At 45.1% G+C, this 27,243-nt stretch overlaps 1 protein-coding gene across 1 annotated transcript in view; it reads left to right on the top strand.

Annotated features, from left to right (window-relative positions):
- LOC140718841 (uncharacterized) overlaps positions 1–20,632 on the top strand; it is a 40,341-nt gene extending 19,709 nt beyond the window's left edge. The window contains exons 5-12 of the mRNA XM_073033055.1: positions 3,985–4,101; positions 6,541–6,642; positions 8,600–8,722; positions 8,805–8,894; positions 11,871–11,963; positions 13,201–13,254; positions 15,030–15,064; positions 19,364–20,632. Of these exons, the coding sequence (XP_072889156.1) occupies positions 3,985–4,101; positions 6,541–6,642; positions 8,600–8,722; positions 8,805–8,894; positions 11,871–11,963; positions 13,201–13,254; positions 15,030–15,064; positions 19,364–19,432 (683 nt within the window). The 3' untranslated portion in view covers positions 19,433–20,632. The remainder of the gene's footprint in view (positions 1–3,984; positions 4,102–6,540; positions 6,643–8,599; positions 8,723–8,804; positions 8,895–11,870; positions 11,964–13,200; positions 13,255–15,029; positions 15,065–19,363) is intronic.
- Positions 20,633–27,243: the final 6,611 nt, after the last annotated feature.

The following is a 27,243-nucleotide window of genomic DNA, read 5'->3' as shown; positions in this document are numbered from 1 at the left end:
CTATGATTCTGACATTTCACACTCTCTTAAAGTAGCGATCCTAACTGACCTAAGACAGGGAATGTTTTCTAGGATTAAATGTCAGGAATTGTGAAAAACTGAGTTTAAATGTATTTGGCTAAGGTGTATGTAAACTTCTGACTTCAACTGTACATAAACACGACCTCTAGCTGTTCACCTCCTGCTTAAGAATGCTGAGGACTCAATCCAAGATGTTCTGCTCCAGGCCACTGGAAGGCAACATACCATCCAGGAATCTTGTTCTCAATCACAGAACCTCCTGTCTGTTCCCCTAAATGAATTGCCTATCATCACAGCGTGTCTCTTCTCCCTCCTTCCCTTCTGAGTTACAGATGCAAACTCACTGCCAGAGACACGATTGTTGTGATGTTGCTCCGCTCGATCTCCAAAGTGATACACTTGTTGTTGAGGGGGATGGCCACAGGGGTACTCTCCCTTTCTGACTGTCACTTAGTTTCCTGTGTCCCACACCTTGGGTGTAACTACCTCGCATCTATCAGGCCTTTCAATCTCCCAAATAATCTGGAGTTCATCCAGTTCCAGCTCCATCTCCTTAAAATGGATTGCAGTTGTAGTAGTCAGGGACACAGGAGGTCTCCCTGTCTCCCCACATCATGCAAAAGGAGCATTTCACTATCCTGCCTGGCATCTCTGCTGTCCTAGCAGAGCAGATATAAAGAAGGGAAGGGAAAAAAACAAACTTTACCCAGAGCTTCTCATTTTGCCTTTTCTAACTGAAGCCTCTCTTCGTTGAAGCCTTGAGTTAAAGCCTCATCCCTCTAACTCTGTCCACTCAGACAAGAGCCACTGCGCTGACCCCTGTCTTCTATTAATGTCCTCTTGCGAATCAGTCCCAAATGCTGACTGGCCACTGGTCAGATCTCCAAATAAACTTCCATGATTCGCTGTCGCTTTTTTCTACTCGGTCAGTGGACTCGAGTGAAATCCCCTCCTCTCAGTCTTCTGATGTCCAGATTGGTCGCTGGTCAATAGGTTTCAAAGGTACATTTAATGTCAGAGAAATGTATACAATATACATCTGGAAATTCTTTTTCTTCACAAACATCCACAAAAACAGAGGAGTGCTCCAAAGAATGAATAACAGTTAACTGTTAGAACCCCAAAGACGCCCCCCCCCCGAGCACTCATGCGTGCAGTAAAGCATCAATAAAGACACAGACTTGCAGTACCCCAAAGACTACTCGTTCACCCAATAATTTGACATATCACAGGCTCTCTCTCCCTAATAAGGGAAAAAGAGGTGTCCCCATTTTATAGTGAGGGGGGAGACATAACTAAACAACTTGTTGATTTATGGTGTTAGAAGTCTGTTGTGTCGCTTTTTCTGAGCTCTGTGCCTCTGGATACACAGTCTCCAGCAAGTCCACCGCTTCCAGTATTCCTTGCTCTCCCGCGACGCATCAGCCAGTGGCACCAGCCACGAAGCAGCCCATCTTCAGAGCCACGAGGCGCGCGAGCCTTCCAGGCTGCGTCCTTGAGATATCGAATAGCGGCCAGTCGCGAGGCTCTGAGAGCCGGTCCCATTCCCGCTAAGAACCAAAGTCAGTGTGTAACTCCGGATCAGGGTCTTCAAAAGAACCTTGAAAAGGGGGGAGAAAAAGAGATATCAAAGATAGAAATAAAGCTGTTTCCAAAGATGCAAGAAAAGGAGTCGCCATTTAGCGCCTACATCACTAAGCTCCGCCCTCTACTCCCTGGTTATGCGACCTCTGATGACTGGCAGACAATCTCTGAAGAGTATTGATATTGGCTGGCATCACACGTCTTGGAAAGACACTCCCCAGAACAAGGCAATGACAAACCACTTCTATAGAAAAATCTGCCAAGAACGATCATGGTCTTGGACCATGATTACCTCCTTGTCTGACACAGCACAGAATGATGATGACAAGGAGTGGAGAATTGTAAACTCGTGGCAGGGAATAGTGAAATGGTGGCTCTGAATCAGTTCACTAAATTTCACTTTAAGCTACAGTTTGTGACTTGGACCAGTTGAACCTGTTACAGACTTTTACTGCCTGGTGCCAACCTTGTAGCCCTTTATCTTGTCTCCACATGTCCGCCCCCTATCTCTCTGTAGCACACAGATCTCAAAAGCGGAATTGCACAAAGCTCAGCTCGAACAGAGGTTCTGAAGCCTGATGCTGCAAAGGGGGTACTTCACTCTGTGTATACACAGCACACACAGAGTGTGGATCTTGGGGGAGTAGGGGTGGTGAGGCGGGAAGGTAAATGAGAAATAGTATAAGGATAATGAGAAGTTTTGTGGAGCATCCAAAAGTGTATGTCAGTTTGTGATAAAAAGAAAGTTAGTTCTGAAGTAACCCCAGCCAACATAATTGTGTGAATACTTTCTCTCGACAGTCTGAACTGCCCACGGGCAAAGAGATTGGGAGGAATTGGGTGACCAAGCTATGGAATGGCACCGACAAGGGATTCTCTCCTAGTGAGGGGTTGGTTCCTGGCTGCAGACAGGAATGGAAAATGCAACAAAGAATTATGTGTTTAGGGCAGGAGGTTTAGCAACTTTGCTCTGTTATCACGTGGCCTCTCCAAAACGGGTTGTTGTGGGCATCAGAAGGAACCAGCAAAAGAGATTCTCCAGATGCTGGAAATCCAGAGCAACAAACACAAAATGCTGGAGGAGCACAGAAGGTCGGGCAGTATCTATGGAGAGGAATAAACTGTCAATGTTCCAGGCTGAGTTCCTTCATGAGGACTGGAGAGGAAGGGGGAAGAGGTGGGGGAGCTGGAGGAGTACAAGCTGGCAGGTGATAGGTGAAACCAGGTGAGGGGGAAGGTAGGCAGGTGATGGGGGAGGGGAGATGAATAATGAGCCAGAACTGGATAGGTGGAAGAGATAAAGGCTTGAAAAAGAAGGAATCTGATAGGAGAGGAGAGTGGATCATGGGAGAAAGGGAAGGATTGAAGGACCCAGAGGGTTTTTGGCAGATAAGCAGAGAAGGGGTAAGAGGGGAGCCAGAATCAGAAAAGGGGGGGGGGGGAAACTAACTATGGACTTTTTGGTTAACTGGTGCCCTGTATGATCTGGGCATCCCAACACCAACAGCACCAGCCAATACAACTGATCTTCCAGCCTAAAATGGATCATTTAGGGGGTCCGTTCAAACAATTTGGTGTCTTCTTAACCCACATCAAGGGGATACTGAGTCAATTAGTGGAACCACCAGGGGCGGTGGTAGAGGCAGGGACTTTGAAGGAGATCTGAGACAGACACCTGGGTGATAGAAAAATGGAGGGCGACGTACAAGGGAAGGGTTAGATTGATCGTAGAATAGGTTAAAAGGTCAGCCCAACACTGTGGCCTCCAAGAGGACCACAACCTTGCTGTGGTTTGGAGGCTTGCGTGCTCAGTGACCCAGAGAGCTACGTCGGCTGGAGTCAGGCTTTGTGCTTTGGCTCTTGGTAGGGTCAACCATGCCAAACAGGTCAAAGGGTAGAGGACGGACTAAGAGTGGTCCATTGTGCTTCAGGCTCAACAGCTCAGCTCAGGGTGAACAACGCTGACTGGTTTCAGCAACAGTTTTGTTTCACAGCAGTGAAGAACCCTTCTACACCTGAGTGTGACGGTATTCCTGAGCCTCCATCTGGGACTTGCATGGCTGACAGTGGTGAAATCCGAGAGGAAGCTATTGACATGAGGAGGGAAGCTGTGAACGCTGCCAGAGACGGAGAACCTTCATTGCTGCCCTAAACACCAGAGTGTAACGGGCAGTAAAACCAACATGATGGGCCAAAGGGCCTGTAATGTCCTGTGTTCCAGTTCAGTCCTCTAACCACAAGTCGGTGAGGCTGGGCAGGGGTGGCACATTCCCTTCTCTGCAGCAGATAAATGGTCACTGCAACATCTGGCAGCTTTTATGTTAACATCTCTGCCTCACTGTTCCATGTTTGGTTAACCAGACTTGTGTTTAATTGCAGGCCATTCCACGGATGACACTGTGATGACTGTTCTGTCGATCTCAGCCCTGGTGTTTTCTTCACTTTATCTTATTGCATTTTTTTCTCTGAACATCTGGAAGATAAAATCAAACAGAGGTATTCCATTGCCCGGTTTACACTTTAACATAAATGTGCAGGCATTGCTTGTAAATCTTGACTAATGTTAATAACAACTGGCAGAGGGGCAAATGCTTGCAGGCTTTTTCCACTCAGATTGGGCAAGACTCGGAGGTCACAGATTTAGAGTGAAAGAAAAAATATTCAGGGGGCATCTGAAGGGGAGCTTCTTTACTCAGAGGGTGGTACGAGGGTGAACAAGCGGCCAGTGCAAGTGGTAGATGCGAGTCCGATTGCAACTTTTAAGAGAATGTTAATGGGGCGGCACGATCGCGTAGTGGTTAGCACGACGCTTTACAGTACAAGCGACCTGGGTTCAGTTCCCGCTGTTGCCTGTATGAAGTTTGTGTGTTCTCCCCGTGACCATGTGGGTTTCCTCTGGGTGCTCTGGTTTCCTCCCAGATTCCACTGACGTACTGGTTAGTAGGTTAATTGGTCATTGTACGAGGGGTGTTTGATAAGTCTGTGGCCTAAGGTAGAAGGAGATGAGTTGTACAGCTCTCGTTACATGCACATGCAGATCAACTCTTTGAGTGATTATGCAGAAAGTTGGAAGTTAATAACTCATCAGGGTGATTGATAAGTTCGTGGCGTGAAGTAGAAGGAGATGAATTGCCAAATTCTTGCCATCAGTCCAGTATGGTTCAAAATGGATGGACAAAAGAGCATCACATCACAGAAACAGGCCCGACAGTTCCAAAACATGACTTAACAACTACTCCATATCACAGTAACTGTGAAATCTGATGTGCAATGTCTTTCAGACACCAAACGCCACCTGGATGATACTTTTCACCCTCTTACCCCTTGCCCTAAACTGAAGCTCTCTAAAGTCTCCCACTATTTACGTTCCTCCTGATTTGCACATCTTGAATTGGGCTTCCCCCTCGCTCACCCTCCTCTCCGAGGAGAATGAAACACTGTTAATGTGGAACGCTGCAAGTCCGTGTCACTGGTTTATTGGCGGACGGTAGCGGAGCTGCGTGGCCTCAGTCGTAGCAAGGACTAGGCCTTAACCCGCAGTGGCGCGCTGTTGACAGCCACACAGGTGAAAGGCGTCAGTCGGTGCACTCCACTAGGGTCAGTGTGGCATGGCATCCAAGCAGGGGTCAGTACTACCCACACCTCCCCCCCCCCCCCCCCCCCAAGTGTTCAGTCAGAGGTAGACAAGGTGTATTGTGTTCAGCTGCAGATTTCTGCAACATTTATGGCCTCAGTGTCTTGGAATATACATATTTTTTGTGTGACTGTATTTTACTTGTATCTTACATTTGCTTGCTACCTTCTATGCGCTTTGTGCTGTGTGTGACTGTTGGTACTGCGTTTTGCATCTTCGCCATGATGTAACGCTGTTTCGTTTGGCGGTATTCATGAATGACAACTAAACTTGTACTCAGACCAGCGTAATAACTTGATCCCTTTAGGGTGTAATGACTGGAGCTGCACTTGTTACTGTAGCTGAGGCCTAATCAGTGATTATAACAATGTACTACTTGCTCCCTGGCCTTGTATTCCATGCCCAGGCTACATAGAACAGAGGACAGTACAGCACAACACAGCATAGGCCCTGCAGCCTGCAATGTTGTGCAACCTTCCCCATGATCAATCTAACCCTGTTACTCCTGCACATCCCAAAGCTCTCCGTTTTTCTATCATGCACACGCCCATCTAAGAGTCTCTGAAGTGTCCCTGACATATCAGCCCCAAGAACCACCCCTGGCTGCAGGATCTAGGCACCCTCCAGAGGCCCTCTGTTGGTTGGGGTTGACCAGGGAAGTTGCGTCCCAGCTTTCTACAGGATACGCTAGCCAGGGCAGCATGACACGGAGAGCGAGCTGTGGCCCATGTGACAGGCTCCCCAACTCCACGCTGCTGATGAATCCAAAGGAACGGCGGAGACCATTACAGTTTGGCACCAGTGGCACTGCAGAAGTTGCCAGTCAGTGTTGAACCCAACGTCAGTCTCCCCTATGAGTGAGAATAACCGCAAGGCAGCAGAGGCCGGAGATTTGAGTTCTCCTTCTCCCAGATGAGTTGCCAACCACAGCTACTGAGCTCCATTTGCTCAAAGGCAACCACCATTCTCTGTGTAAGCACAACCAGTATCTCGCCTTACAAGGCTAATATAGAAAAAAATCCCCATAGCAAGTGTCTAAAATTAAAGGACATAAATTTTGAGTCAAGGGTAAGAGGTTTAAAAGTGATTTGAGCAAGAATATTTTTCAAAGCAAGAAGTCCCTCTGTCTTATTGACTATCTTATCTACCTGAGCGACCAATTTCAAAGATCCTGGCCTTCTGCACCAAGCTTTATTCTCTCTGTTCTTTATTAGGTTCATTATGTACTTTATCACTTCAGGCATATGTTGACCCATCTGTGTGACTTTTGCAGCTTGATACCTGTGTCCTTTTCTCCGTAGAATCACCAAAGTGCAAATGGTGGACGCGTGTCCTGTATGCATGTAACATCCTGCAATTTGTTTTCATCCTCACTGCCTGCAGTTACACGACTCATTTTAAAGGTTTGTGCACAAATGTTATTCATTTCCATAAAAATTGACCCACTTCCAAACCTCTGGGGGGTTTGGAACGGACAAGTGGCTTGTTCAGTGTACTTCTGTACAGCAGCTTCATCGGGACCACCAGCTCCTGCAGCTCTCGATCCTGTAGCCGAGGGAAGAGAAATGTGATGGAAGTTTCGACTTTAGTAATGGTGAACAGTGCCACACCCCAGCTGGCCAATGGACTATCAAGATCACATGTTGCCTGTAAATATGGGAATTTTTAGTTTTATTAAGCTGTACCACATGAATTGTAGATATCTGTTTTGCACGGACTGCCGTAGCCTCACAATCTCGTTGTCTAGCAATGGCAATCAAGTTCTATTCTGATTAATGAGATGCTGGCCACGCCCAGTGTGGCTGAGTTTAATTTCGATAGATAGACTGATGTGCACATTGGGGATCTGAACTCCCAAAAGGCATTTGATAAAATCCTTATGTTGAAACTCGTTGAGTTGACAGTTTATTGCTATTGACGTGAGCAGACAAATGACTCGGGATAGGAGTGTAGAGTTATTTGCAGGCGGAGGGGGTTAGCAGGTTTGCAGACGATACAGTGGTTGGTGATTTTGTGGATAGCTTTGAAAAATGGCAAAGGACATCGATTGTTTGTGGGGGAGGGGGTTAGCAGGTTTGCAAATGATACAAAGATTGGCAATGTTGTGGTTAGTGTAGAAGACTGGGAAAGGACATAGATCATTTGCAGAAATGACAGGTGGCATTTAATCCGGCCAAGTGTGAATCTGTGCACTGTGGGAAATGACATGTAAAAAGTCAGTGCACTAAACTGTATTGATGTACAGAGACAACCTGTGGTCCAAGTCTGTAGGTGAAAGTGGCCCCAAGTTGATAGGATGCTAAAGAAGGCGTACAACATGCTTATCTTAATCAGTTGAGGAACTGATTTCAAGAATTGTTGCTGCTTTAAACTGTGGTTAGGTTGCATGTGGAGTACTGCACTTAATCCTAGTTGTCCATTCCAGAGAAGAACGCAGAGGCTCTGGAGAAGGTGCAGAAGAGGTTCACCAGGATGCTGCCTCAAATAGAGAGCACATGCCATGAGGAGAGTGTGGAGAAAAATGGGTTGTTTTCTCTGGAGAGGCTGAGGGGAGAAGGTTAGGAGAGGCACAGGTACATAGCTGGTAGCCTTTCCTTCGGGTTGTAATACCAGAGGGCATACGCATCTAGGGTGAGAGATGAGACAGGATCACACCAAGGAACTCATGAGACTCCCTACCCATGGGAGCAGCGGAGATTACATTAGGGTACCCGCCATCACCCTACTGGGGGTAAACAGATGAGCCACATAGGAACACACACAACACACACAAAATTCCAGAAGTTAGGCAGCATCTGTGGAGGGGAGGAGAATAAAGCAGTCCAGGACCCTTCATTAGGATTCATCAGATCTGGATGAATAGTCTCGACCTGAAACGTTGACTGTTTATTCCCCTCCTTGGATGCTGCCTGGCTTGCTGAGTTTTCTCCAGCATTTTGTATCTGCTTCTCCAGATTTCCAGTGACTGCAGAATCTCTTGTTTATGGACAGCAATGAAGCCTTTCTGGTGCTCCTCACGATGGATCGGGAACCATCTATGTGAAGGAAATGACAAGTTCGAGTTTTGGATCGAGACCCTTGATCAGGATTGGAAGCAAGAGTGGAGATGGCCATTATAAAAAGATGAGGAGAAAGGGGTAAAGTAAGAGCTGGCAGGTGATAGGTCAATCCAGCTGAAGTTGGGATGGTGGGGCAGGCGAGAGTCATATGTAGATGAGGTGGGGGGCCTTTCCAGTGGCACCTACATCCGTGGAACTAATATCCAACTACTGTTGGGAAATAGGGTTTTGCCATCTTGTTGGTTTAATTTCTCAAGTTCTGCATAAATTGCTAACCCTTACTGTTTGCTCTTTACTCTAGGTTCTGATTTTCTAAACGCGGCTACAGCATGCATTACAGTTCTCCTATTTTTTACTTTGGCTCTACCATTTATCACTCGAAGATCTAACTGCCAACGCATTGGCAGATTCAACATCAATACCGGTGAGAAGCAGCTCATCTGTTTTATAAAATTTCCAGTCGTAGTGAAATCCAGCTCTCTTATCATCATGTCCTCTGTCTCTAGCATTTATTTGGAATCTCATTCAATGTGCACTGCACATCATCATGATTGGCAGCTTGATTACGTTCCTTATCAAAGACATCCATCAGAAAAGTGAGTTGGCTGTTTCTCCATACTGTTCATGATCCAGCAGATACAGTCACTCAAAGACTATTAGCATAAGTCCCTGCGTGGCCTGGCCTGGCCTGATGGTTGACAGATTGACATAAAGTGCGAGGTGCAGTTTATGTAACACAGTATAATGCTACTGGCACTGTTAAAGTAACACAGTGATATAAATATGTGAAACAGCAGCAATAGAAGATGAAAAGTGACCAGTGAAGAACAGGAGTGTGTCTGAGTCACAGCAATTAGAGTTGTGTGTGTAAGGTCAGGAAGGTTTCTCCCTTTTAGGTTGGTTCATTGCGAGATGAGTAACTGCTACGTGCTTGTTCTTGCAGAAACATGGCTTCAGGACAACATGCCAAACCTTCAGACCACTCAGTGACTTATGCTCATAGTATTTTGTGACTGGATCATAACTCTATGTACTGTGTGTGACTCTGTGTAGTGTGTTTTGCACCTTGGCCCCGGAAGAATGATGTTTTGTGTATGGTTGAATGACAATTATACTTGAACTTCTTCTATCTGCCGTTGCTTGAGTGCACAGCAATTAGTTGTGTCACAACGCAGGGCACAATTGGACATTGAAATACCCTACACAGAGTGCGTTCCTCCTCTGTTCATCTAGTGCTTCATGCAAGGTGTGGGTTCACTGTTCAGAAGAGGCCTGATTAATGAGTATGTGGAGCGTAGAAGATGGTATTGAGGAGGTTTTGTTCATTTGAAATTGGAACTACGGTTCTTATTTCATGAACTGATCCCATTATGTTACTTGTCAATGGACATGGTGACATTAGATTTTGGACATGCCCTGTGGGTCCAACTATTGCTTAACCACTTTGGTATGTCCATAAAGACATAGGAGCAGAATTAGGCCATTTGGCCCTTCGAGTCTGCTCCACCATTCCATCCTGGCTGATTTATTATCCCTCTCAACCCCATTCTTCTGCCTTCTCCCAATAATCTTTGACGCCTTGACTAATTAAGGACTTATCAACATCCGCTTAAAATACACGTAGGAGCATCTCTGAATGCACAACATGTCAAACCTTGAAGTGGATGGGCTACCACCACGAACATCAGGTGGTACCTAATAAAACTGGCCACTGAGTGTATAAAACGAGGGGATGTTTATCAACAAATTAACAAGTGAAGTTCTAGGGAGTTGTCGTTCTATAGAGCAGGAAGTTCCAGATTTTGTGAATGAGTTTAATTGCTGAACAAAATAATTAAACATTATTCATAATAGTCTCTGAATGTTCGCCCAAACTGGACACTAAATTGGATATAAACAGGTGTCAAGGGAATTTATATGTGGCTGAGGTGTTGATACAAGAATCTGAGGTTCCATTTTTTGGTTGAAGAGGATGCAGGCATCCGTTTTAGAAGGGCTGGTAGCAATGAAGTGAGCCTGCACCTGAGATGAGATGGGACTCCTGTCCTAACAGAAGCATCTCAGAGACTCCTCATGATGCCTTGGATCACCTGGACAATACTAATATTTATGTCAGGCTGCTGCTAGTAGACTACAGCTCAGCATTTAACACAGTCATTCCTACAGTTCTTCTCAAAAAGCTCCAAAACCTGGACCTCTTTACCTGCCTCTGCAACTGGATCCTTGACTTCCTCACTGGAAGACCATGGCCTGTGCAGATCGGGAGTAGCATCTCCACCTCACTGATAATCAACACTGGCGCACCTCAAGGGTGTGTGCTTAGCCCACTGCTCTACTCTCTCTCTATACTCATGACTGTGTAGTTAGACACAGCTCAAATGCCATCTATAAATTTGCTGACGGCTCAAGTGTTGTTAGGAGAATTTCAAATGGTATCAAGAGGGCGTACAGGAGTGGGGTAGATCAGCTGGTTGAGTGGTGTTGCAACAACAACCTTGCACTCAACGTCAGTGACACCAAAGAATTGATTGTGGACTTCAGAAAAGGAAAGACTTGAGAACACACCAGTCCTCACAGAGGGTTCAGAAACGGAGAGAGTGAGAAATTTCAAGTTCCTGGGTGTCAAAATCTCTGAGGATCTATATTGGGCCCAGCATATCCATGCAGTTACAAAGAAGGTATGACAGCGGCTATATTTCATTAAGAGTTCGAGGAGACATTCGCAGATTTCTATAGATGTACGGTGGAGAGCATTCCAACTGTTTGTATCACTGTTTGGAATGGGATGGGGGACACTGCCCTGGATCAGAATAAGCTGCAGTCATGGGTGTAGAGAGACTAGAGCTGTGGGCTGAGCATTCATCGTTGAGATATGCCAGTGTTGGCTGTCAGAGAGGAGGGGATGTTATTTCGGATCTAAAATGAGCGGTCTCCCAGTGAGGAAGTCGGGAATCCATTTTGCAGGAGGAGGCCCAGGTTCCAGAGCTCTTTGATTAGTACTGAGGGCTTTGAGCACTGAACTGTAATCAGTAAGCAGCAGCCTGACGTTTGAGCGGAGGCAGAAGGCAGTCTGTCTTTCCCAGGTTATGTAGCGATTGTGGGGGGTGGGAGAGGGCAGAAGAGGGAGATGATCAGCTTTTGGGGGTTTACTAAGGCACAGTCTGTGATGGAGTGGAGAGAATTACCTTGGGCACCTGTTACCTCCCCTGTCATCTCTCCAGCTCAGCTGCCTCTTGGCAATCCACTGCTCCCCTCCCCCCTGCAGTAGTTGGAGCAACAGCTGGACAGCGGTGAGCTTCATTGTGGAGGTACTGGGGGTCACTGGTAGGGGGAAGTGGGTCTGTTTGGCCCAGCCAGGGGAAGATTGGCTGTCCGCAGAGGGTCATAGCGTCAGCACAGTTTCTGATCAGCAGCTGAAGTTACTGATGATTAACTGACAGCCTCACTTCTTCAAATGGCTCTGTTCAGGTTTTGATGTTGCCATTCTGAGACGTCCCATTGTGAATGTCTGTGGATATGACTGATATGCATGTGCTAGATTACTCAGTGTCTTTGCTGTTCTATATTGTCAGATCAAGGACGTATCTCCCACATCTGGATTGTGCTCATCGCTTCAGCGGCCGAATGTACAGTCAGCTTTTTCCTGGCCTTGATGTTCAATTCCTGTAAGTATCAAAATGATCAGAACCTTCAGATCACAAACCAGGAGCGGGAAATCAAAGCTGCTCACACAAAATGCTGGAGGGACTCGGTCACAATGAAAGCTTTCCCCAGGGTCCCACTGCCCCTTCAGGTCGGGGTTATGGGGAAACCTCCAGCACGTTGCCCCTGCCCCCGTCCCTGACTGGCTGCTGTCGTTCAGGAGGAGCTCTGGCCTGTATTTTTTCCCTGTTTCTACTGGAAACTCCTCATGGAGTCATTGGCGTTTTTGTCATAAATAGACTATAAGACGTAGGAGCAGTTTAGGCTATTCAGCCCATCGAGTCTGCTCTGCCACTCCACCAGGGCTGATTTATTATCTCTCTCAACCCCATTCTCCTGCCTTTCCCAGCAAAGTACCACAAATACACACATATTGAGCAAGAATTGGATAAGTTAATCTGTGTAAAATAACAGTATTACACACTAGTCTAACACTTCCCTAGTCATTTCTTGCCAATCAGGCGTTGCAATAGAGTTGTGTCCCATCCCACCCTGGCATCAGCGGATCACTTTGCCTTTTGGGATTAGAGTATGATTTTTATTAAGTTCCTCCCTGACCTCATCAGAATTCCATAGTGAAGAAAGACAAAGTATCGATCAAAAGTATTGTCAAAGCACCCAAAATATTTTCATTGCCTAGATCCTCTTTATGGACTTTGAGTATTTTCTATCTGTAATGCAGAGGGTTCTTGGTTCTATTCTGCGAGACAGTGGTAAAACTAATTTTTCAGCCCGATAAGCCTGAATCCTGGAACAGGGCAATGGGGAAATTAAAATCTGGTGAATTAAGTAAAAGAATCCAATGTAAATACTGATGTATATAAAACTGAAGGAGTTCATCGTCTTTCAAGAAAAAGAATCTGCCATCCTCACGGGAGACTGCTGGAAATCTGCAGGAATGCTGAGCTCCGGAACTTGCTGGCCGAGCTCCAGTGAACCTCTTGTCGCCAGGTGCTGCATGGGCAATCATGGACATCAAACGTGAATTACCTCTGTCTCCACAGAGGCTTCCTGACCTGCAACTGCCCTAAGCCATTCCTATTTTTATTGCACCTTTTAAAATAATTTCAAATTGATACCTCAGAAATATCGTTTTAGTTTTGATGTTTCAGAGTGATGGGGGAAGGGCTGTGCTGTTAAGGTTTCCTGAGATATTGTGGGCGAGGCTTAATTTGTCCTGTTTCACCATTGTATCCTCAGCCTTGCACAGCCGGATTTGCCTTTGGATCCGGAGAGAGTATAGCCGGATGACTGGTGAGTACAGGCAGAGTTTTCCATTTCTCCCCCAGGGAATATCCGGCCTGTGCCATTCCAGATGGTCAAATTCCTGGGGTAAGTGAGGGTGAAGTCCAGGGGCTTTTGTCATTTCTCTTCTGGAGATTCCATGTTGGGGAGCGAATTCAAGAAGTTTTCCATCTCGTAGAATCGGATCAATCACTGAACGGAAGGGGTAGGTGAAGCCCAGTGCTGTGTCCATCAGGGGAACGTCTAGGAGGAGGGCAGGAACGGAGGGTTCTAGAAAGGGGGAGATAAATGAGCTGAAGGGCACTTTGCACCTGTGGTCTCTCCTGTGTCGAGACTTGGTGTCACTCACAGTCCCGGGATGGGAAGGTGAAAGGAACCTTCCCCATGGGGAGCAGATATGGGAAACTGGGAAATGTGTTGCTGTTCAATTGTCTGTCCATTCATTTTAAGTGTTTGGACATTCAGCACACAGTCCACAGTTTTCAATCTTTCAGCTGGGAGCAGGCAATGGGAATGTGACGGCAGACTCTGTCTTGGGGAAAGCCTTGATCTTTAAAGGCAAGTAACAAGTGTCATGACCTCAGCCCCCTCCTTCAAGAGAATCGCAAGATCGCTATTAATTCGGGTCTTGGACCCAGGAAATGAGAGACAATGCCACGGAGTTGACCATTGTTCTTAGAGGCACCTGTGTGAATTGCAACTCTCTAGTACGTGCCAGCTATCAGGGACATGGACACCCTCGGGCAATGTGGTGTCAGGATGGCCTCACCCTACCTTGATTGACATCTACAACCCTGCCAGTCCAGATAAAAGGTGGGCTGCCGAGGCGGGGCCTCAGACGCACCAAGGAGACACACGAAGAAGACACGATAGTGCTTCCCGTCGGAGCGGGACGCCATTCTGAAGGAAGCCACGTGCGTTAGATTCCGGATCGGGAGTCTGTGGCTGGAATCACGGACAATCGCTTTTAACTAACAACCGGGAAGCCTGCTCTTCTGATTCCACGGCGGTGCTCCGTAGGGACCCGGGCAGGTGAAGCTGTTTAATGACATCTCTCTCTCTCTCTCTTTCTAACAAAAGTGCACCAACGCGACACCACAGCCGACGGCGGCTGGTGGAACTGCAGTGATCTAAAAGACTTTTAGATATCCAGCAAACGATATATATCTACATTACCCCTAGACAACGATAGAGCTTATTTCTGATTGATTATTACTATACCTGTGCTTTAGATTGAGTTGTGACGACGTATATGATCTGAATGTTTTGTATTAACCATACGTTTGTGCCCCTTTATAAATAAAAACGTTTGAAAATAGTAGCACCAGGCTCAGCGGACCCATCTATCTTTGCAGGTAAATTACCCGGTTACTGGGGAACGTAACACAAGAAGGCACATTTCCTGGCCCGGCTCCCAGTGCAGGGATGGGGCCTGTATCCTGATTCTGCGCTCATTGAGTGCAGGAAATTCCATCAGTCACAAGAATGGGGGAGCAGAATTTCCTGTTTCCTCTGTGCAAAACACCTCAGGGAAGTTACTGTGGGACCCTGTGCATAAAGTAATTCTTCCATTGATTGGTAACCCTTTCCCACTGTATGACCCCGGACCTTCCCCGGTCTGTAAACCAGAGATCCTGTCTGCACTCTCTGTTAAGTCACCAAGAAGGGGTCAATTTCTCAAGAGTAAATGAGAGAGTATTGAAACTTTTTTTAGTGACTGTTGGTGAGACAATTAATTGAAATACTGAATATCCATAATTATTGGATTATTTTCTTTATTATAGGGAGAAGTAAAAACATTAATGAAAAAGGACCACAGGTATTTTGTTAGTATTAATTCCAGCAATGTATTTTATGCAGTAAAGCTCATTTAATATGTTATAAATTACTGACACACAGCTACAAATTTGTGCACATTGAAATTTTCCCACTCTGTTTATACAAGTCAGACATTGATACTCACAATCCAATACGTTAAGTCAAATCCAATCACATATATCTGACACACTCACAGAAATTACCTCAGAGGCCAACTCTGGATTGTGAATATTAATATATATAGTGCCTATGAAAAGTATTCACCCCCCCCCCGAAGCTTTCATATTTTATTGTTTTACAACATTGAATCACAGTGGATTTAATTTCCCTTTTTTGACACTGATCAACAGAAAAAGACTCATTCATGTTAAAGTGAAAACAGACCTGTACAAAGTGATCTAAATTAATTACAAATATAAAACACAAAATATTGATTGTGTAAGTATCCACCCCCTTCAAGTCAGTATTTAGTAGATGCACCTTTGGCAGCAATTACAGCCTTGAGTCTGTGTGGATAGGTCTTTGCACATCAGGACACTGCAGTTTTTCTCCATTCTTCTTTACAAAACTGCTCAAACTCTGTCAGATTGCATGGTCAACCTCATCCCATTACTGCAATTTTTGGCTTACCAATGGTGGATAATAGTTATTTATCCCCTTCAGCTCGACGGATGATTGCATTTGTTACATTAATGGCTAGAAGATCCATTCTATTGAACTGGAAAGAAATTAATCCCCCAACTACATTTCAATGGTTTTCCCAACCTATATCTTGCTTGAGTTTAGGAAAAATCAGAAGTGTCATTTTTGACCCTTCGGTCAAATTTGAAGAAACTTGGAGACCATTTATTCAACATTTTCATGAGTTAAATTGACCTTTCCTGAACCATTTTTTTTATCACCTTTAGTTATTTAGTTCAAGGTGTGGAGTTTTTGACACTGCTGTGTATACCTGATATGATGTTGGTTCGGTTGGTGGTGGTTAGTTTTTTTTTTGGGGGGGTTTTATCTCCCAAGTTGCAGTTCTCTTACAGACTGCATCACAGTTTTCCTGCGGGATTTCCCTGTATTTTGCTGCATCCATTTTACCCTCTACTTTCACAGTCCTTCCAGGGCGTACTGCAGTGAAGCATCCCCACAGCATGATGCAGCCATCACCATGCTTCATGGTAGAGATGGTGTGTTTCTGATGATGTGAGGTGCTTGGCTTATGCCAAACGTAGCATTTAGTCTGATGGCCAAAAAGTTCAATTTAGGTTTCATTAGACCATAGAACCTTCCAGCTGACTTCAGAGTCTCCAACATGCCTTCTGGCAAACATTAGCTGAGATTTCATGTGAGTTTTTTTAACAGTGGCTTTCTCTTTGCCACTCTCCCATGAAGCTGTGACTGGTGAAGCACCCAGACAGCAGTTGTTATATGATTTATTACAGCCTTTGTACCCCATGGTTCCTGTACCCTACCATAACTTTCCTGTCTCATTGGAACGTACCTATGCCGAACTCCACTCAAATATCCTCTGAACATTTGCCACATTTCTTCCATACTTTTCCCTGAGAACATCTGCTCCCAATTTAAGCTTCCAGTTTCCTGCTTGATAGCCTCATAATTCCCCTTACTCCAATTAAACACTTTTCTAACTTGTCTGTTCCTATCTCTCTCCAATGCTATAGTAAAGGAGATAGAATTATGATCACTATCTCCAAAATGCTATCCCACTAAAAGATCTGACACCTAACCAGGTACATGAGGTTTTTTTTCAATAGTGGCTTTGTCTTTGCCACTCTCCCACAAAGCTGTGACTAGTGAAGCACTCGGGCAACAGTTGTTGTATGCGCAGCCTCTCCCATCTCAGCCACTGAAGCTTGTAACTCCTCCAGAGCAGTCATAGGTCTCTTGGTGGCCTCCCTCACTAGTCCCCTTATCGCACGGTCACCCAGTGAATGGCAAACTTACAGCTGTGCCATATTCTTTCCATTTCTTGATGGTTGACAGCTGTACTCCAAGGGATATTCAGTGACTTGGAAGCTTTCCTGTATCCATCTCCTGATTTATGCTGTTCAATGACCTTTTTGCAGAGCTGCTTGGAGAGTTCTTTTGTCTTCATGGTGTAGTTTTTGCCAAGGTACTGACTCACTAGCAGTTGGGCCTTCCAGATACAGGTGCATTTTTACTACAATCAGTCGAAATACCTTGACTGCACACAGGTATCCAAAAACAGATTTCTATTTCACTAACTATGTGAGTTCTAAAACCAATTGGCTGTACCAGTGATGATTTAGTGTGTCATATTAAAGGGGGGAGGGTGGGTGAATATATATGTAATCAATTATTTTGTGTTTTATATTTGTAGTTCATTTAGATCACTTTGAAGAGATGTATTTTCATTTTGACACGAGAGTCTTTTTCTGTTAATTAGTGTCAAAAAAAGCCAAATTAAATCTCTAATTCAATGTTGTAAACAATAAAACATAAAAACTTCCAAGGGACTGAATACTTTTTATAGGCACTATATATCATTTTATGTATTGCACTGCACTCTGGCACAAAAGAAAACACAAATTTCGTGACATGTGAGTGATGATAATCCTGATTCTGATTTGGGTCTCGATTTTGGACTGAAAGTGGGAAGGAGGCAGGGAGAGGGGAATCCTGGTTGGGAAAAGGGGAAGGGAGGGGGAGGGCGCGGGAAGCACCAGAGAGACGTTCTGTAATGATCAATAAACCAATTGTTTGGAATCAAATGACCTTGCTGGTGTCTCAGGGATGGGTGTGTCTGCACCCCCTCCCACCAGCCCTGGCGTTCCTTCCTGTTCCACCCGTTCCACACTCTCCTGCAGCACTCCATCCTCACCATTCCCAACATTCTTTGCTCCCGCCAGACTTGCAAACCTGCTCTCCACTGTGATAAATACAGTCTGTGCAAAGGTCTTCATATATGCCTCAGACTTTTGCAGAGTACTGCACAGAGTCTCTCAGCTCCTGTGTCTGAACACATTCTCTATGAAGGTAACAGAGATTTACCATCATCTTGACCTTTCACAGTCTCTCATTTTGTAAATAGATGTTGCTTTGGCCTTCTGTGCTTTCGTATCTCCCTCCTTCACTTTCTCTCAGAATTAGAATCAGGTTTATTATCAATGACATGCAGTCGGTGGCCACTTTAATATGTATGGCTGTACTACTGCTCGTTAATCAGATATCTAATCAGCCAGTCATGTGGTAGCAACTCAATGTATAAAAGCATGCAGACATGGTCAAGCAGTTCATTTACTGTTCAGACTGAGCATCGGAATGGGGGAAGCAATGTGATCTAAGTGACTTTGACTGTGGAATGACTGTTGGTGGATTGAGTATCACAGAAACTGCTGATCTCCTGGGATTTTCACACACAACATTCTCCAGAGTTTAAAGAGAACGGTGTGCAAAATAAAAAAACCCAGCATCCAATGAGCGGCATAAATGCATTGTTAATGAGAGAGGTCAGAGGAGAATGTCCAGACCGGTTTAAACTGACAGGAAGCAACAGCAACTCAAATAACCACATATTACAACAGTGGTGTGTAGAAGAGCACCTCTGATTGCAGAACACGTTAAAATCTTGAAGTGGGTGGGGTACATACTCTGTGGCCATTTTATTAGGTACAGGAGGTACCCTATAAGGAGGCCTCTAAGTGTCTGTTGTGGATAGACACGACAGGCACATTAAAAAAAATCATGAATGTGACAATAGGAAATATTAAAAATAATTAAGTAATGTAAAAAGTGAGGTCACGGGTTTGTGGCCTGTTCAGAAATCTGATGGCAGAGAGAAAGGAGTTGCTCCTAAGATGTGAGCGTGTGTCTTTGTGTTCCTGTATCTCCTCTCTGATGGTCCCAATGAGGAGAGGGCATGTCCTGGGTGTTGGTGGTGGACCCTCAGCCACCTTCTTGAAGCATTGCTTATTGAAGATGTCCTCTGGTGGGGTAGCCAGTGCCCATGATGGAGCTGGTTTTGTTTACCAGGTACTACAGGCTTTTCTGATCACGTCCATTGGCGCCCACACTCCAGACGGCAATGCAACCAGGCAGAATATTCTCCGCGGTACACCTGTAGAAATTTGCTAGAGTCTTTGCTGGCGTGCCAAATCTCCCCAGACTCCTAATGAAGTATAGCCGCTGACATCCCTTCTCTGTGATTGCACCAACGTGTTAGGTCAAGGATAGATCCTCAGAACTGGAACCCAATCAGTTTCTGATCAGTGTCTGGTCTGTCTGCATTTGTCATGGCATTTTACAATTTCACTTTCTCTGTTTTCAGAATGCTGAAGAACTGCAGGTTTTCAGAACCTGTCACACAGAAGCTGCTGGATCTCTACATCCTGATTAGAATGGGCTAAATGGTCTGCTTTTGGATGCCATTGCCTTGGAAAAGCAATATATGGTATGACCGAACATTTCAAACTTGTGGCTCCCAACTCAGGACACGGCATAATTTCAGTCCGTTGGCTGGGAATGTCCATCTCTGACAATCTGGCGAAAATGATGAAATCAGACGAAAATGAGTTGAACCAGCCGTTTGATTTTGTGCATTTCTCATATTACCTGTCATTTGGAACCTTTCCCTAAGTTGACAGGAACTGCTGACATTTCTCCATGCTGGTCGAGAAAGTGAAAATGGGAATGAATTTGATTAGTCTCAATTCAGGACTCGGGCTTAAGCTAAAGAAGAAATGTGCCAATCAGTCCAGTCCTTGAGCTCCCAACTCAGGACTCTGACTCAATCCAAAGAAGCCACACAGTACTGACTGATTTTGATCTGTTGGCTTCTGACTGGGAATGTCCATCTCTGACAATCTGACAGAGTTTTTACCAGCAGCAGAAACTTTATTCCAGGTTCTGTGTGGGAAGAGGCACAGAAGGGTAGACTGCCTCAGCTGTCAGCCCTGTAAGGAGAGAGTCAAATTTGTAATTAAAATAAAATCAGGGACCAAAAGACAAAATGGTGGCAGCTTGGAATGTGGAGATAATTTGGAGATGTGCCATGAACACACGTGTTTGTTCCTGTCCTCCCCAAAATGCTACACCTGCCCATTCACCTCCTCCCTCACCTCCATTCAGGGTCCGAAACGGCCCTTCCAGGTGAGGCAACACTTCACCTACGAATCTGCTGGGGTTTACCTATTGTGTCCAGTGCTTCCAATGCAATTCTGGCACCTTCCTCCTTCCCTTCCAGTCTTGATGAAGGGTCTCGGCACAAAACGTCAGTTGTTCATTCATTTACATAGGTGCTGCTGCCTGGCCTGCTGAGTTCCTCCAGCATTTTGGGTGTGTTGATTTGGATTTCCAGAATTTCCCATATTTAACTTTGAGTTTAGATGCTGGTGAAGAATGTTTAGTGTGTGCATGTGCGTGCGTGTGTGTGTTTTGCACGAGAGGCTGTTGGATCTGTAGTTGCCACTGGCATTGTACAGATCAGAGTATTAAGTTGATGAATATTGTTTGTACCACTACATTATTAATTGATTGTCTTCCTTTTGTATTGTATGTTTTATATGACTGTTATAAATCTATTTATCTTTCCCTTTAACGTGTGTACGCTGCTTGCTTTGTTTGCAAAGATATTTTCTAATGCCCTTGCTGAATCAGGAAAGAACACAAAGCAAATTTTTAAATATTTTCATTACAAGCACGGTTCTTTTCTCTCCTTTTTTTGTTCTCTTGAACATGCTTCTTTTTCAAAAAATATACTTTATACACATTATACTGTCAAAAGAATTGAGACATTTTTCACCATCAGTTTAAATAGAGAAAGCTTTTTCTCACAAAGCATCAACACCACTTATGTTCCCTCCTCAAAGAATCCAGCTGTGAAGTGTTTGGCAAGCTGTTCCACAGTGCCTCCGTGTTCAGCGGTAGCAGGACCTTAAACAGGCTCTTTCCATACCGTCCTTTTAATAACTGATCTGAGTTTTCCTGCAATTTTTTTTATTTCAAAAAAGTAAACTTTGTTCATAAAAATACAGTATATTCGAATCAAAAACTGAAATAAGATAAATAAATTAAATTAAATAATTAGATAATTAAATTAGAATTAAATAAGATAAGTTATAACTTTATTTACCCCGAAGAAAATTATTGTTGCAAGGTTACTCAGTCAAACAGTTATTCTTTAAAATACAAAATGTAAGCACTGAGGTACAAAAAAATATAAAATGTGCATTAAAAAGTAAGAGTGTAAAATACAGATGTGCAACGAAACCGTATACTTGAGGAGTTGCAGAGTCTCAGAGTCACAGGGAGAAAGGATCTCCTGTGGCGTTCAGTGCTCCATGATGGAATCAGTCTGTTACTAAAGGTGCTCCTCTCCTTGTCCAGTGTGTCGTGGCAGGGGTGAGAGGGATTGTCCAAAATGCTCCGTAGCATCTACAGCATCCTCCTCTCAGACACAACCACTGAGGGATCCAGTTCCACCCCCAGAACGGAACCAGCCTTCCTGGTGAGCTGATTGATCTTCTTGGCCTCAGCTGCTCTCACCCCGCTGCCCACCACTGAGTCATAGATCATCTGCAGCACAGTACTGCAGACGTTGAATGACCGGAGTCTCCTCAGGAACGACAGTCGGCTCTCTCCCTTCTTGTACAGAGCCTCTGTACTTTTAGTCCAGTCCAGTTTATTGTCCAGGTGAGTTCCCAGGTCTCTGTAGTCCCGGACAAATTCCACATCTGTTCCCTTGATGGAGATGGCAATACAGGGTGTTTTCACCTTCCTGAAGTACGCCACCAACTCGTTTGTCTTGTTAATTAAAAGACTAGCTTTATTTGTCACATCGATATTGAAGCAACAGGAAAGTGTCGCTTGCTTCAATGACCAACGCAGTCTGAGGTTGTGCTGGGGGGCAGTCTGAGGTTGTGCTGGGGGGGCAATCTGAGGTTGTGCTGGGGGGCAGTCTGAGGTTGTGCTGGGGGGCAGTCTGAGGTTGTGCTGGGGGGGGCAGTCTGAGGTTGTGCTGGGGGGGGGGCAGTCTGAGGTTGTGCTGGGGGGCAGCCTGCAAGTGTCCGGCACCAAAATCGCTTACCCACAACTCACTAACCCTAACCTATACGGCTTCGGATTGTGGGAGGAAACTGGAGCACCTGGAGGAAATCTGTGTGGTCAAAGGGAAAACAGACTCCTTACAGTGGCAGGAATTGAACCCCAATCCCGTTTGCTAGCATTGTAAAGCGTTAGGCTAACTGCTACTCTCGGGTGCTGCCTATGGAAGATGCTACATTCATAACACCATCCAATAAAAGAAGCTTTCCATACATTTGCAAGTGTTAGTACACTCTGTGAAAGGGGGTACTAATGCCACACATGTAGATACTCTCAGGAATCTGGGAGGCTTTTACACAAAACTCAGCACCACAATGTCGACTGGAAGTCCTCACAATACCTTTGCATTGCTTAAGCCAATCTCCAGTGCAAACCTCAGCATACTCAATGATGTGGGTTAGCAATACACCTTTTGAGGGCCCAGGAAATTGAATATATCCCTCGATCTGGATTTTCTTGGAACAGCGGGGGGGGAGGGGGGGGGGGTGGGGGGAGCAGGCCTGAGGGTCGGCCTCTTGCATTAGTAACAGAGCCCCTGTGAAATTAGGTGTGCTCAGGGTCGCACTGGGGAGGGGCAGAGGGGGAGTGTAGTCAATGTTCTCCTGGGCTTTCTGTGGTTCAGGTAGGCCCCAGGAATCATTTCAGATATCCCACCTCTCCCGGAAGTTCTGGGAGTCTCCCGCATATTGATAGCGGCTCCCTGATGCCCGCAAATTAAATACAATATCCTGGAAATCGATTTTTTTGAGGGGCGAGGGAAAGGAAGAGGAAAAGCGAGAGCGACAGGGAGTATCCTGATTGGTCTCTCTTCGTGCTAAGTAGACCTATCAGTTTTCTCTGTGGGCGGGCTTCACAGTCGACCTCTCTCTCTCTTTCATCATCCATCAGTTCAGTTTAGTGTCCTGCTGCGCCCTGGCAGAGTGTTCAAAAAAAAAAAGAAAATATAAAACGTACTTCACCCCAGGCTACACTAAAGTGAACCCCTGCCTAATAGGGGTCAAAAATAATGACAATGTTGCTCACTGCACTGTTTGCAACAGTGACTTTTCTATTGCCCATGGTGGGTTAAAATGTAAAAGACATGTTGAGGTGAGTTTAACAGGTGTCATTCGTTCATTAGCATAGCTAACATTATGTAAACTAGCTGGCTAGCTGCTAAGGAGCTACTGTATTGATGTCCTACATGATGAGGCCAAACTCCCTGTAGACTTGCTTAAAGTTGTAATAGAATAAAAAACAACTCTATGATAATATAAGTACGTATTTTATTGTCACATTTTCTGCATATACCCAACTTGGTTTACAGATTAGACAAAATCACTAAACAAAGTATTATATACACCCTTGGAGGTCCACCGGGTGGGGGGGGGGGAGTGGGCGGAGGATATGAGGTTGCAGGGGATGGGGGTGCTACCTCCCTGAAATGAGTTCTTGCATGGTGGGATGTCTGCCATCTAAAACAGTGTTCAGTGTAAGACAAGTGAACTGACTGCAACAAACAGGAGTTGCATGTCACTGAAAAGGTAGAAATAACGTTGATGGAACTATGGAAGAAGAAGTGGTGCTGTATTTGAAGGGGGGTGGTGGAGAGCCGGTGCCCAGTGACTGAGGGCCTTCGGCCTACTTCCCAACCAGAAGCGGAGGAGGTGGGAGAGCTGCGTTGACATTGTAGCTTTAAATCGGGATTGGAGTAAGCAAAGGGTTTTTCATGGGTGAAAGGTGACGTACGTCTAGAGCAGGGATGATGAACAGATGGTGTGTGTGTCCAATGTGGCACAAGGAAAGATTGTTAGCATGTGGTGTGCAGTACTGCCCCTGAACTCTTTTGACTGCTTTGTTGGTTTCAATCTGTTTCTGATATACGTTGACAAACAAGAGAAAATCTGCAGATGCTGGAAATCCGAGCAACACACACAAAATTCTGGAGGAACTCTGCAGGCCAGGCAGCATCTATGGAAAAGAATACAGTCGACGTTTCGGGCTGAAACCCTTCGGCAGGACTGGAGGATTTAAACTTCCTCAGGGTAGGCATCCCCGGAAGAAGATGTTGCGGCCCGAAATGTTGATTGTACTCTTTTCCTAGATGCTGCCTGGCCTGCTGAATTCCTCCAGCATTTTATGTGTGTTGCTCAGATTTACTTTTATTAATTTAGTTAATTAACTTAATTTAATTAATAGAAATGATCAAAGCCTGAAGAATATTGTTCCTATTGCAGACGTCCCAACTCTCCTGAAAGTTCCGAGAGTCTCCCGCATATTGATAGTGGCTCCCCTGATGCCTGCAAATTATATACAGAATCCCGGAAATCGATTTTTTTGAGAGCAAGCGAGCGGGTGGTGGGGGGGGGGGGGGTGAGAGAGAGAGGGAGAGAGCGTCCTGATTGGTCTCTCTTTGTGCTAAGTAGACCTATCAGTTTTCTCTGTGGGCGGGCTTCACAGTCGACCTCTCTCTCTCTTTCATCATCCATCAGTTCAGTTTAGTGTCCTGCTGCACCATGGCAGAGTGTTGAAAAAAAAGAAAATATAAAACGTACTTCACCCCAGACTACACTAAAGTGTACCCCTGCCTAATAAGGGTCAAAAATAATGACAGTGTTGCTCACTGCACTGTTTGCAACAGTGACTTTTCTATTGCCCATGGTGGGTTAAAATGTAAAAGACATGTTGAGGTGAGTTTAACAGGTGCCATTCGTTCATTAGCATAGCTAATGTTATTTAAACTAGCTGGCTAAGTATTACATAAGACAATATAATAAGGATACACCTTATGCTTTTATTTCTTTTAGGGACCATGATGTATTAGGGAGGCTAAGCACAGGGAAGGCTGCTCAAGTATTTCACAGTTCTTTTCAGCAGAAAACCAAAGTCTGACAGAGAAGGTCACTAGAGCTGAGGTGTACTTTACATCTTTCATCGTTAGAGCATAACCTGCCATTCCATGGCAAAAAACTATGCCTGCTCATCAACCAAGACAGCAGCTATTGTCACATCACAGTACAAGGAAAGTTTACAAAAGAAATAGAAAAGCTGTTTGCATTAGCATTTAGCTATTAGCATTGAGACTGCCAACAGAATACTCAACAAGGAAAATATGTGTGTGTAAATAGTTTCAATATGTGATAAAATGAATTGTTGTGTTCTTTCATAATCAAATGTCTTGTATCATACACCCTTGGAGGTTGACCGGGGGATGGGGTGGCAGTGCTAGCTCCCTGAAATGAGTTTTTGCAGGGTGAGATATCTGCTCTTGGTACTGGGATCAGCGGATAGGGAAGGGGGTACGTGACAGAGGGATTGGTTTTAGAAAGCAAGGTTCCATTTCACAGGGCACCTCGGGTGGGACCAGGCAAGGGGGTGGATTCCACATGGACACCCATCCCATCGGGCAACAGTATTGCCACAAGGACGCAGGGGAGAAGGGAGAACTCGAGCACCTTGCTGCGAAGAGAGTGGGCCGATAGAAATGATGGATTGGGGAAGCAAGCTTCAGGAAAAATCAGGGCCCAGTAAATAACTAAAGGAAGGAGAGATGCAGAGGGTGGCTGAGTAAAATATAAGAGAAATAAACCGGTTATAGCGAGAGGCTCAAATGTTTTTCAGGAAAACACAAAAAAGATCATAAGATACAGGAGCAGATTAGGCCATTCGGCCCATTGAGTCTGCTCCACAATTCCATCATGGCTGATTTATTATCCCTCCCAACCCCATTCTCCAGCCTTCGCACCGTAACCTTTGATGCCTTGATTAATCAGGAACCTATCAACCTCCACCTTAAACATACCCAATGACATGGCCTGCACAGCCTCCTGTGGCAATGAATTCCACAGATTCACCACCCTCTGGCTAAATAAATGTTCCCTCATCTCTCTTCTAAATGGGCGTTCCTCAATTCTGAGTCTCAATCCTCAGATTGTTCCACTATTGGAAGCATCCTCTCCACATACAGTCCAGCTAGGCCTTTCAATATTCGATAAGTTTCAATGTGATCACCCTCATTCGTTTGAATTCCAGTGAGTACAGGCCCAGAGCCACCAAAAGCTCCTCATGTGTTAACCCTTCCATTCCTGGGATCATTCTCATGAGCCTCTCCAAGGCAGCTCATCTTTTCTCAGATAAGGGGCACAAAACTGCCCCCAATGCTGCAGGTGTGGCCTGACCAATGCCTCAGCGTTACACCCTTGCTGTTGAATGAATGCTAACATTGCATTTACTAGCCACCGGCAACCAGCCAGAGGAGGCTCCCTTCATTCCCACTCGCTGCCTGTTGCCAATCAGCCAACTCATGCCAGTATGTTTCCTATAATACCATGGGCCCTTATCTTGTTAAACAGCCTCACGTGCAGCACTTTGTCAAAGGCCTTCTGAAAATCCAAGTAAACGATATCCACTGACTCTCCTTTGTCGATGGTGTTTGTTATTTCCCAAAAAAATCCCTCAAAGATTTCTAAATGGACATTGACCCCATGAACACTATCTCAATACTTTTTGTCTACACTACTTATTTTAACATAACTATTTAATAGACATGCTTACTGTAAATCAGTTTTTTTCTCTATGTATCAGGCATTTCATCATACTGCTGCTGTAGAGTTAGCAAATGCCACGAGATACGCTGGTGATATTAAACCAGGTTCTGGTTCAGAATGAATTCCCAAAGGGAAGGCTTGAATTGTAATGAATCACAAACATACATTCGGGATTTACTGAGCTGGACAGGACGAGGAGGTAAGTTTTCCGGACCGCACAGCGGTGGGAAGTGGTGAAATCAAGTCGTGGGTAGGGGGGTTATGATGGAGAGTAAACAGGCAAGTGGAGGCTTCGTGATTGGAATGGAGGGATGGTAAACCCAGGGCACCGCATTTTGAGCGTCCATGATGGAGCTAACATGATTTGCTTCAGTCAGAAATCACTTAGCAGCATTCAGCAACTCATGTTCTCAGTATTCACCTGTCTACCTATGGTTTCTAAGGTTGTCATATCCAGGGGTGGGAGTGGGGATAAAGAAGGCGTAACGTACTCCTCCCGTTAGCCTGAGGACACCCATCCCCAATTACGATCAGATGGTGGGAAACCTGTATAACATTTCATCTATCTTTAATTTGATGA

The sequence above is a fragment of the Hemitrygon akajei genome, chromosome 2, assembly GCF_048418815.1.
Source record: "Hemitrygon akajei chromosome 2, sHemAka1.3, whole genome shotgun sequence".
Lineage (NCBI taxonomy): Eukaryota > Metazoa > Chordata > Chondrichthyes > Myliobatiformes > Dasyatidae > Hemitrygon > Hemitrygon akajei.
The sequence above is the reverse complement of the archived record's forward strand: the minus strand, read 5'-3'. Positions and strand labels throughout refer to the sequence as shown.